The sequence below is a fragment of the Cnephaeus nilssonii genome (genome assembly GCF_951640355.1).
Source record: "Cnephaeus nilssonii genome assembly, chromosome: 5".
In the NCBI taxonomy this organism is placed as follows: Eukaryota; Metazoa; Chordata; class Mammalia; order Chiroptera; family Vespertilionidae; genus Cnephaeus; species Cnephaeus nilssonii.
In genome coordinates, this window is record NC_137076.1 from 71171260 (window position 1) to 71182758 (window position 11499).

Below are 11499 nucleotides of genomic sequence, written 5' to 3' on the forward strand. Positions count from 1 at the left end.
GGGTCTGAGGCTCTTGGGGGAAGCAGGCTGACCTCAGGTTTAGTTCTGCATCCTCCAGCCACTTCGCTGAAAAGCGCACTCAGCTTGCCTCCTGCCAAGGCCCAGGCACACCTGGCCACCAGAACTTTGGACGCATGCAGTGGGTGTCCCCTCCGCTTGTACCAAACCAGATCACACACCTTTATTATCCTCAAAATGTAACAAATGGGGTAAGAAATCCCTCCCACCCCCCGCAGTCCAAGGGAAGTATTTAAAAAGCCTCGCAGTCAGGCCAGGCGTCTACTGTTGGGGCTCGGGTCGCCGGGCACCCCTCTATACGGCTGTAGTCCTCCCGAACAAGGGGATGGAGACCGGCAGGCGCCAAGCTCCGGGCTCCAGCGGCTCACGGCTGCTGAGCTCCGAGTCGGTCCAGCTGGGGAAGACCCGGCGGCCTCGGTCCGCCTGCAGGCAGAGTGCAGGGCAGGGCGCCGCGGGCCGCGGGGCGCTAGGCAGGTGCAGCGCCGACGTGTAGCCTCGGTCCAGGAACAGCGGCTTATAACTGGGCGGCGGCTGCTCCTGTTTCTCTGCGCTGTCGCGGCGGCTCAGAAAGGGCGTGACGATCTTGCGGTAGAGGCCGCGGGTGTCGGTGAGCACCTCACTGTAGGGCGGCGGCGGCTCCGCCATCAGCACCGCCTCTTCGTAGCACGGAGGCTTGGACATGTCCGATTCCGCTGTGGAGTGGGAAGCGGTCCGAAGGTGTGAGACCACCCGTCTCCAGCCTCCCGCAGAAACCTTAGCAAAGTCGCCAGCCTCCCGCAGAAACCTTAGCCAACGCCAGGCCCAGCCCGCGCCCTCCTAGGTTGGGGCAACCCGTCCAGTGAAGACCAGGAGTCAGCCCGCGTCCGAGGCCCCGCCCATCCCGATCGCCTCCGGCGGAGGTCGGCACTTACCTTGGCGCGGGTAGCTCCAGGGCCGGGGCGGCACGGAGAGGTGCGGCGGCTGCAGGTGCGGCAGTGCGTGGTGGTGTGCGTGCGGATGCGCGTGTGGCTGTGCTGGCCCGTGATGCAGCAGCGGGTGCACGTGCACGTGTTGGTGCGCGTGCGCCGCCGGCGCTTCAAGGCGGCCGCGGTGCGGTGGTGGCGGAGGCGCGAGGCCCGGGGGGCTCCCGGCCAGGCTGCCCTCGAGCTCGAGGGGCTCCAACTCGAGGACGCGCAGGTTCTGCTCACGCAGTCGCTCCTCCTGGCGCCGTTTGAGGCGGCGGCGCAGGAAGCTGCAGAAGCAGCACAGTAGGACGATGAGCCCCCAGATAAGCCAGAAACCAGCGAAGCACGTTAGGAACGTGTAGGTGCCCTGGGACATAACCATGGCGGCGGCGCGGGCGGCGGGTCCTCGGCAGCTTCACTGGACACTGGGCTCCTCTACGTGGCCCCGGGCCCGCGCCACGCTCCCAGGAGCCGCCAGCGTCACTTGGGGACCTGCGGCCGGGGGCTGCCTGCGGCGAGGCTCAAGTCCTGCGCGCGCCGGCGGGGGGCAGCAGTATCGGTGCCCGCTCCTTCCCATGGTGCCGGCGGGCGAGCGGGCAGGCCTCACCCGGGGCCGCGCGGGACCTATGGGACAGACATAAGGCGCGGTGAAGGCGCGCTGCAGCCCCCGACGACTTCCCTGCCGGTGCCCTGTGCAGTCCCGGGGATGCCTCCTTTGCCGGAACCCCCACACTCCCCGGGGGCGGTGACGTCACCGGGGAGGGTGACGTCACACCTCGAGGTTTCCCCGGTAGGGTTTTCCCGGGTCTGAGACTCTGCCGTTGCGGCCGAGCCGAGGGAACTCCAGGGAGGCCAGCAGGGGGCGCGCGAAGGCCAGACTCGGCCTTTGCGCAAGGGAGATTCGCCACTCGTATCCCCTGGGCACCGCTTGGTTGCTTGGCGGCGGCGGGGCCCACCTTCTAGAGCCACACAACCAACCACAGGCGCCTATCTTCAGCCCCATGCATATGTCTAGCAGCCCCAGGAGCTCTAGGTCTTGTACCCGCTCCCACTCCTGGCTGCCCAAAGCATGGAACATCCCAGCCCGCACCGCGACCTCCCCGATTGTCGCCGTTCTTGGAGCGGGAGCTCGGAGGCGGGTAGTTCCCGCTGCATCTGCCTTTGTCCGCGCCGAATACCCTCCCACCATGAGCTGTTCCCTCTTCCTTTCCTCTATGTGCCTCCACCCGCCAGATCCCAGTTTCTTCACCTCCTACTCCTGCTTCGTCCCACTTGGCCCTGCCCTTCCAGCTCCAGGACTTTGGATCGCTTCCCCTCAATTCCCTTCCCTTTCCGCAGAGGGGAGGGAAAGTCTTTAGTACCACCTGGTCCCGCATCACCCCAGATGGGCCCCTCTCCTCCCAACTCCTCTCCTCAGCCAGGGTTGAGAGGGGAACCTTGCCTCCTAAGAGGTATGTAGGAGGGGACCCTGACGGTAGAGTGACAGATGGCAGGCGACTGTTCATCACCCCCGCAGAACAGAAATGAGCCCTTCTTGAATGCCTTTTACCCAGGGGCTTTCATGTACCACCCTTTGGGGTAACTGTAATTACTCCTATTTTAAAGATAAGGAAGGGGGAAGCAATTAGCTGTGCAGATAGCAGGTGGCCGCGCTGTAATTTAAACCCCAGCCTGACGACAACACCCTAGCCTGGGGTGGGAGAGTGCTGCCTGGGCTATGTTGTGAAGCCTCTTCCAGAAGCCCCACGGACATCCCTGTCCTCAACATGTCCAATGAACACATTCAGCTTTGGGGGCCAGGGTGGGCCTGAGCCCCAACCTGAGGGCTCCACCTCAAGCCATCTCAGACTGGTCTGGCAGTAAGCTGGGGGGAAGCCAGGGCACAGGCCACCCCAAGAGGGCTCTTGTCAGACTAAACAGCTGCCTGTGCCATGTGCCACTTGGTGCCTGTGCCAGTCCCGTTATCCTGGGCCTGCATTCCAGAACAGACAATGGCAGGAACAATAGTTCCACCCACCCCCTCCACAACCCTGCCATGAGGCTGCCATGGCGACGCAGCCCTGATAAAAACACGATGCTGCCAGTCACTGGGAGTTAAATAAATCCGTTGTTCTCCTTTTCCTGAGCCCACAGGAATTTTCAGGAATGCTCTGAGGAAGTTGGTACTAACTAGGGGGCCCCTTAGCCTGCAGAGCAAGAACAGCTCTGGGTCAGAAAAGGCACTTCTGGGGCTGGAGGTGATGTTTAGCTGAATTTGGAAATAGAAATAGTTACCAAGGCCTGTATACTGGGTGTCAGGCCTTGTTCTAGGCTCTTTTCATGCAGAATCTTGTGTGATCTTCACCAGCACCTTCTCATGGGGGTGGGGGTCCATTTGATAGACGAGACCAGCTCAGACAAGGAAATGAACTTGTCTCAAGTCACAAAGCTAATAAGGGGGGGAGCTAAGATTTAGCCCGAGTCTGAATCCAAAGTCTGTGTCCACACACCTTCGCCTACATGACAACTGAACTGTACATGAAAAGCCTGGTGCGTGTGCACCTGGACGTGAGGACGTGGCAGCCACAGGGACACTGGCCAGCTTGTAGCCAAAATGTGCCTTCTCGTTCCTTCCCATCAAGGCCCTGGCCCTTTTGGCCCTCAGCCCTCAGCTCAAGAGCGGGAAAAGGCTACAGGGTGGAGGAGAAATTGATGGCAGCTCCAGGGTTAACCAGGAAAGAAGGACAGAGACCCTGCCCTCAGGAGCCCAGTGCAGCTGGATGGGCACTAGAACAGCCTGGGGCAGGCCACACCCAAGACCAGCTGAGTGCCCTTGTGGCCCCTCAGCCAGGAGGCAGCAACCACGGCTGCATTTTAGGCCACTGTGTGTCCATGAGAGGAAGTCTCACAGCTGAGCTGACCCTCTGGCACCAACACTCAGTTTTAGTGCGTGAGACCCTGCCTGAGGCCTGCCTCCTGCCCAGGATCTTCTCAGTCCATCTCCTCTCACCCAGAGTAGGTGCTCAGTCCATCATCAGCCTTTCCAAGTTCACGTCCTGACCAGGCCACGCTGCTCCAAGGCTCCCCAAGCTGTCCCTTTGCTCCCTGGGCCTCTGTCATGCTTCCAGCAGACCCCGCTGTAGCCTCTCGTACACAGCCATCACCCTTCCCCAGCCTCTCCGGACTGTTCATACCAAATCCCTGCTCTGTGTCTGACTCGGGCTATGCTAGGAGTAGTGCGTTCAAATGGACTCATCCTTACGTTTGTCATTTTATGATTTGTTTTGTTTCCTCTTTCACTTTTCTTACCTTTTTTGTGGGTTATTTGAACATTTTTTTAGGATTCCATCTTGATTTATTTGTAGAGTTTGTGAGCACATTGGATTGTACAGTTTTCTGAGGCCACATGCTCACTGGCAGCACAGCAGGAGGTAAAAGAGAGACCCAGGGCAATGAGTTTCTTAAACTCCATGTTACCTCAGTGTCCTCCTCAATGACCCTGGTGAAGATGGAGCTAATCTGTGCAAAGGGCTTGGAGACGCTCAACAAATGTTAGTGCTTTTCAAGGCTCTGAGCTGGGGATGCAGAGATGTGAGTGTCCCCAAGGTGTTCCTGCCAAGGGCTGGATACCACAGGTCGTTCTCGCAGTTATCCTGAGAACTGTTAGCACGTTCCCCATTTGACAGACGAGAACACGTGGCTCAAAGAAATTAAATGACACCCAAGGTCACCTAGATGTCTCATTCTGGACCTACTGAAGCCCTGTAGGTTGAAGAACCCCAGCTCCCAACTTCAGACACCAAAGATCTGCTACTGGGTCCTTTATCTCAGCAAAAGGCCCACCGGTTACTCTATCCACTAAATCCTGTTGCTCTTACCCTCAGTGTAGTGAGTCTTCACCTGTCCACTTCCTTTGGTTCCCCTGCCACTGCCTTGGCCGGGCTTCCAGCATCTCTCACGTAGTCCCCTATTACCATGGCTGCCACCACTGTCTCTACTTCTGTGCTGTGTTCCTGCCCAGCCTACCCACTCTCCACATTGTCCATTTTCCCAGGGCCCTCTCTGGCCTGAACCCTCCAACAACTCCCCACTGTCTCAGGAGACAGGCCAGCTCTTTAATACACTTAGCTGGGAACCTCTCAAACTGGAGTAAGCATCAGAGCCACGTGGAGGGCTTGTTAACACAGAGGACTGGGCTTCGCCCCCAGGTCTGGGATGGGGCCTAAGAATTTGCATTTCTAACAAATTCCCAGCAAGTGCTGGTTGTTGCTGGTCCAGGGAGCACACTTTGAGAACCACTAACCTAGATCATGGTCTCTGGGATGAGCTCCTGCCAAAAATCTCTTCAGCCTGACCTCTCAGGGCTCCATTCTGCACTGCCTACAGCTCTGCTTTCTCTCTCCAAGGGGCCTGTCATACATCCTCGCTGTTCTTGCCCCAGCACTCACTACTCAGCTTCATGGCCTCACTTGTCACTTCCCTGGACAAGTCAGCCCTGAGCCACTCACCCCAGGCTGGATAAGAAGCCCTGTGATATTACAGTGTTCTATGGTGGCCTGTGTCCAACACCAGGGGCTGTATCTGTCTTAATCACCTGGCACATAGTAGCTAAAAAACCACTTTCTGAAGGAGTGACTGGAGGTGTCCGGTTACCTCTTTGGTCTTTTAGCTGTAGGGACAAGGAAGACCTCAAGAGCTGGGTCTGCATCCAATTCATCCCTGGGGAATGTCACTCATTCGTCAAAATGTCACAGAGAGAGGCCATCACCCAGCTCTTGGTCCTTGCAGGTTGTTTTATAAGCAAGCTGAGGACCACATATCTATGTCCTAAGCATTTGCCAGTGTCTCTGGTGTGGGTAGAGGAAACCCCAGGCAGTTGGGGTTCTGGGTCATGAGGTTCCTTGCATGTGAGGCCAAAGGTACCAATCAAGTGAAGGGACAGGGACTCAGACCAGGGGACAGAGGGGAGAGGGAGCAGAGTGTGTGTGAGGAGTGAGGATGGGGTGGAAATAGGTGGCTGCAGGGGGTAGTGGCCGGTAGAAGAGGATAAACGGGGGATAAAAGGTGATGGAAGGAGACCAGACTTTGGATGGTAAACACATAATAAACAGATGATGTATTATAGAATTGTACATTGGAAACCTATATAATTTTATTAACTAATGTAACTCCAATAATTCAATAAAAAAGAGAGTTAAAAATGCTTTATAGCAAAAAGAAAAAAGAAGAAAGTGGCTGCTAACCTGTCCTGCGTGCCCTTGCACATGCCAGGCTCACTGCTAGCCTCTGTATATTCAGTATCTCAGTGACACCCAGAAAGTGGCTGCTGCCATCCCCATTCTACAGACAAGAAGCTGGGGCCGCCTTAGGCCCACACTGTGAAGCCCAGGTGACTGCAAAGTCCACTGTCCTGGCAAGAAGGGCATTTCATGAAGGCACTGGTGACATTTTTACACTCCTCCCACACCAAGACAGATGAACTCAGGCCAGAGAGATTTCTGGGAATTGTCCCAGCTGCCAAAATCAGCCAGGCATGGAGCTGGCCACAACCTCCTTTCCAGCTGGGCCAAGGTACTAGCGTGGCACCAGTACCTGTAGGTAGCATCTCTGTGACCCAACCATGGTCCTGGGCCATGAACCCCAGGCTTGGGGAACTGCAAATAGGACAACAGAGACAGGAGCCCCAGGGGCCTTGTGGCCACCGAGGCCTTACTTAGGTCAGTGTCTACTATACTCATATCTGTCCCTCCAAGGGAGTTGACTACAAATTGGGGGTGATGGGGGGGGAATGAGGATCCGCTCTTCTGAGGGGCGGCCTGGTGTAACACACAGAGCACTGATAGGGGAGCCCTGAGTTCAAATCCTGCTTCTTCCCTGCACTGCCCTGCCCTGCACTGCACTGCTGGGTCCGTGTGACCCGATCCCAGCTATTCTCATGCCTGAGCTGAAGACTCTTCACCTTTAAGACAGGGATGATGAAGCCTGCCTGGCAGCACAATGGAGGAACACAACTGATGAGGGAGGCGAAAACGCTTCAAGACCAGAGTAGCCCTGACTGGTTTGGCTCAGTGGATAGAGCATTGGCCTGCGGACTGAGGGGTCCCAGGTTCGATTCCGGCCAAGGGCATGTACCTTGGTTGTGGGCACATCCCCAGTGGGTGTGTGTGTGTGTGTGTGTGTGTGTGTGTGTGTGTGTGTGCAAGAGGCAGCTGATCGATGTTTCTCTCTCATCGATGTTTCTAACTCTCTATCCCTCTCCCTTCCTCTCTGTAAAAAATCAATAAAATATATTTAAAAATATATATATATATATTAAAAAAAAAAAAAAGACCAGAGTGCATAGCTGCATGTGACAAACCAAATGCCAGCATCATGCAGCCTCAAAAGGCTCATATGTGCAAACCACACCATGGTGCTACATCTACACAAGCCTGGCATGGTCTGGTCTGGCAAAAAGTGCCATCGCTTTACTGTGGGCCAGAGGTCTCAGCTCGTGACTCACAGGCTGAACAAGGTTCATGGATGTGTTTTGTTGGTCCACAATCAATTTTAAAAAAATATTTAGTTGCCAACATTTAAAAACCAGGAGTTTTTACATGAAAGTCTGGATTTTTGTCTCATCTTGAAAATTGGACAATCTGGTCATACTTAGTCCACATTCTCACATGGTGACGTTGACGGCAGCTGAGTGGCTCCCTGGCACTCCTCACCCTGGGCCCTCGAGGCATTCGGGTCTCCAACCACTGAGCTAGACTGAGCACCCACAAGGGCCAGCACTCCATAGGCCATTCTCTGCTAAATTCCTTCCCCCACAGCTGCTATGTGATCAGGACAAAAACAAAGAACTAGAACCTCGGGAGTTTCCCAGGATACTGAGGCAGACCTCACTGCTTGGTCGTCCCCAGAGAGAGAAAATGGAGGGAGGGTGGGTGGGAGCCAGCCTGGCAGCAGAACAGTCCTATGGAGCACCTAAGGGAGCAAAATCTGGCTATTTCTGGAAGAAGGAAAGGTGTACCAAGGCAGGAAAGACCGCATTTGCTCACTGGAGGAATGTGAAAGAAGGTTAAGAATGTTCCTCCAGGAAGCACCACAGTTCTTTCCTCCCTGGCTCACAGAGATGTGTAGCACGCAGAGGGGCGATGCCAACAGAACCAGCCCTGCCTGGAAACCTAACTCCACTCTGACTGGTTGTGTGACCTTGGGCAAGTCACTACCTCCCTGAGCCTCAGGCAACTTCAGTGCTACAATGGGGGTAATAAACTTACCTTGCACAACTGTTGTAAGGGTTAGGAATAATGGATGCAGAGCCTCACCCCCGAGCAGAGAGAGAATGCAAAGGGCCTGTGAATAATTCCCAAGGCCTACTGTCTGTGGGAAGGAGACTTGGGCCTGACTCAGAGCACCACTCATCCACGGACATCTATGCCAACATCTCAAATGCCCAGGGTAATGGTCCCTTCTGGTGCCCAGGACACCACCCTGGATGGGAAGGGAAAGCCAGGGGTGGCGGTTGTGGTCAGTAGGGGATGGCATCTGCTGAGTCAGGCCCAGGAGAGCCGGCTGGAGGGCATTTCTCTCCCCAGTACACTGACACCCAGGGGAGGTTGGGGAGGGAGCCAGAGGTCATTTCCTCTGACTCTGCTGCCATTCTCCTTCCAGAGGAGCTCCCTGGGTCAGGGCATCTTCATGTGGCACTGGCCAGCCTGCGGCCAACCTGCATGCCACCCAGCACAGTTTGGGCTTTGTGCTCAGACAAAAAGGGACACTTGTGATCCAGACAATGGGCTGGGGTGCTCCCTTCTGGCCGGGGTCAGCAAAGTCCTTTCCTCTGCCCCTGCACACGCTGTTCCCATCCCTCCCTGCAGAATGGTGGCTTGGAATGAGTAGTACAGACCCACCACCGGCCCAGCACATGCCCTGGCCACGAGGTCGAGAGATCCGAGCTTCCTTCCTCTCCCCTGGTAAGGAACATCATCTATGGGGTACCCAGCTCGGGTTGGGCCATTTCAAAGGCAGGTGGTGGTAGTGGCGGTGGGGGTGGCGGGATCCGGATCCAGCTTCCATGCTTCTTCCTGCCAGGGTTCCCCTACCTTTGCCACCCCAGGAGCCCCGCTGCGACGACTGCAGCCACGTGGGAGCCAAATCTTGCTCCAAGGTGCGCTCACCTCCCCACCCCCACCCTCGACGGGTTGTGGAGGCAGGCACACCCAAACGGGCCAGAGGGGCGAAGTCCCCCGCCCCAACCGTGAGAGGGGTAGTCCCCGCATCCCCTCTCCCACTGTGCCTGGGGGCAGAGGCCCCGCATGGGGTGGGGGAGGGCTGGGAGAGGGTGTCGCCGCCCCACAGTCGCGTTACCGAGGAGCGAAACCCCGTTGCTGTGACAACCGTTTCCAAGCGAACCAGTGGCTGCTCGCGCCCCGCTCCGTCTCCCTCGCTCACTGGCGCCCTCCCTCTCCTTCCCTCCCTCCCTGCAGTGGGGGCTGGGAGAGGGGCTGGCCGGGGCCGGGGTCCAAGGCGGAGACCCGGGCCCGGGCGCGGATCCGTCCGCGGGAAGGGGGCTGGCCCCGGGACTGTCTTCCGTCCGCACTCCATGCCCACCGGCTCGCTGCCGCCGCCGCGGTACTCACGGGCCCAGGCATCCTCCTCGAGCTTGTCCTCCTGGCTCTGGGAGAGCGGCGCGGGCCCCGCGGACAGAGCCTCCGGCCGGGGGGAGGCGACAGCAGCCCCAGGAAGCTGACTGTGGCCGCGAAGGCGGCTCCGAGCGAGGGGCTGGAGCCGCGGGGCGCGCGCACGGACGCGTACACGGCGCGTCCTGAGCCCGGCGTGCGCGCACGCGGCCGCCAGCCGAGAGCCCCTGCCCCCCACACCTCGCAGCGGAGGAGACAGTCCCGGGAGCCAAAGGCGGAGGACCCTCACCCACCTGTCGAGCCGGGCTCCCTTGTCACAGGGAATGCTCTCGCCACGCCGCACACCTAGCAGCAGTCTGTCTGGGCTTGGCATATGCAGGCAAACCCAGTGCACACAATCAGCTGAGCACACGGGATGCTCAATCAAGCAGCTGAGGTCTAGACACCCACCCCCGCCACACACACACACCTACCTCAGCTCGAAAAGCAGACGCACGTCCAGGCCCTGGCCATATACTGACAGGCACTGCACGCTTGCAGTGGGCAGGGTTTGGAGCAGGCAGGTACCCCAGTGTGGCGCCAACCATGAATTCACGGCCTCAAGGCCACTCCCACTGTGTCTCCAGCAAGCCTACATCACCACATGCCTACTTAGGAATAGCAGGAGAACCTAGTGCTTGATCCATAGCGCTGGATTCCATGGACCCTGCTCATCCCCAGCAACAGAACTGAGCCCTAGTGAGGGCCTCACTGTTTAGGCTGAGCCAGAACTGGCTGTCTATGACTCTTAGGTTCTCTGTTTGCGAGTGGGGGGTCATTGTATCCCAGGGATGTCATCATGGTGGACCTATTAACCCAAGTGCCCTACTCTCTGGATGCACGGCGGGCAGGTTTCCAGTCTGGTTATTCAGATTCCTTGGGTTTATGTCAGCAATGCAGACATGAACATGATTGTAGCATCTTCCTTCTGGGAGTTGTGCCCTGATGAGAATCGGGTCTGCGACTAAGACCCTGGAGCCGCCCCAGTCTGGTTCTTCCTGTCAATCAGCCCCTCCCCGCCCCCCCCCGCCATCCTTTCTTTAAAAAACAAAAACACTTTCTAACTTGCAACCAAAGACCCCCAACAGCCCCACCTGTCACACAGCTCTAGGTGTGTGTGCAGTCGGTGCAAACCCGGCCCCATCTAAATAAACCACATGGACTGAGTGGAGAGTTTCCCAAAGGAAACTTGGGGTGCTTTTGTACATGCTGGGCAGGCACTCTTCCACTGCCTTCCAGATGAGACCCCACGTTAACGCTGCTTTCAAAGCCATACATGGCTGTATCTCACTGACCTCAGCTCCAGTCACTCCCTTCTTCCACACCTCACCCACCCCGCCTCATGTTTAGCCATCTTAAACCACTAGAGGCCCTAGACCAGTGGTCGGCAAACTCATTAGTCAACAGAGCCAAATATCAACAGTACAATGATTGAAATTTCTTTTGAGAGCCCAATTTTTTAAACTTAAACTTCTCACGCCACTTCTTCAAAATAGACTCACCCAGGCCGTGGTATTTTGTGGAAGAGCCACACTCAAGGGGCCAAAGAGCCGCATGTGGCTCGCAAGCCGCAGTTTGCCGACCACGGCCCTAGACTATCCAGATGCATCTGGTCCGGTGTGCTGGAGGCCACCAACTCTGACACCTTTGTGGCCAAAGGGCCTTCCCTCCCTAGTCCCAGCCCTGCCAGCTCTTGAATGATCTCTGCCACCTGCTCACACTGGGCCCCACTGTTCCCATGTCTGCCTCCTTACCAGACTGAGCTCCAAGCTGGCAGGGCCTTATCTTCGAGTCCCCAGCCCCCTCTCAGAGCAGGCGCGCTTGGGAAGACTTGTTGGGAAGTGATTCCGAGTTTCCCCTGCCAATGGTGCACGGTGAGCAGTAAGGTAAGC

General features: G+C 57.2%; 1 protein-coding gene across 1 annotated transcript; it reads right to left on the minus strand.

The window, feature by feature from the left end:
- Positions 1-218: 218 nt before the first annotated feature.
- PRR7 (proline rich 7, synaptic) lies at positions 219-9697 on the minus strand. Its single transcript, XM_079770980.1, has 3 exons — positions 9569-9697; positions 930-1586; positions 219-710 (listed from the first exon to the last, which is right to left on the minus strand). The coding sequence occupies exons 2-3, from the start codon at positions 1342-1344 to the stop codon at positions 313-315; spliced, it is 813 nt and encodes a 270-aa protein (XP_079627106.1). The 5' UTR covers positions 1345-1586; positions 9569-9697; the 3' UTR covers positions 219-312.
- Positions 9698-11499: the final 1802 nt, after the last annotated feature.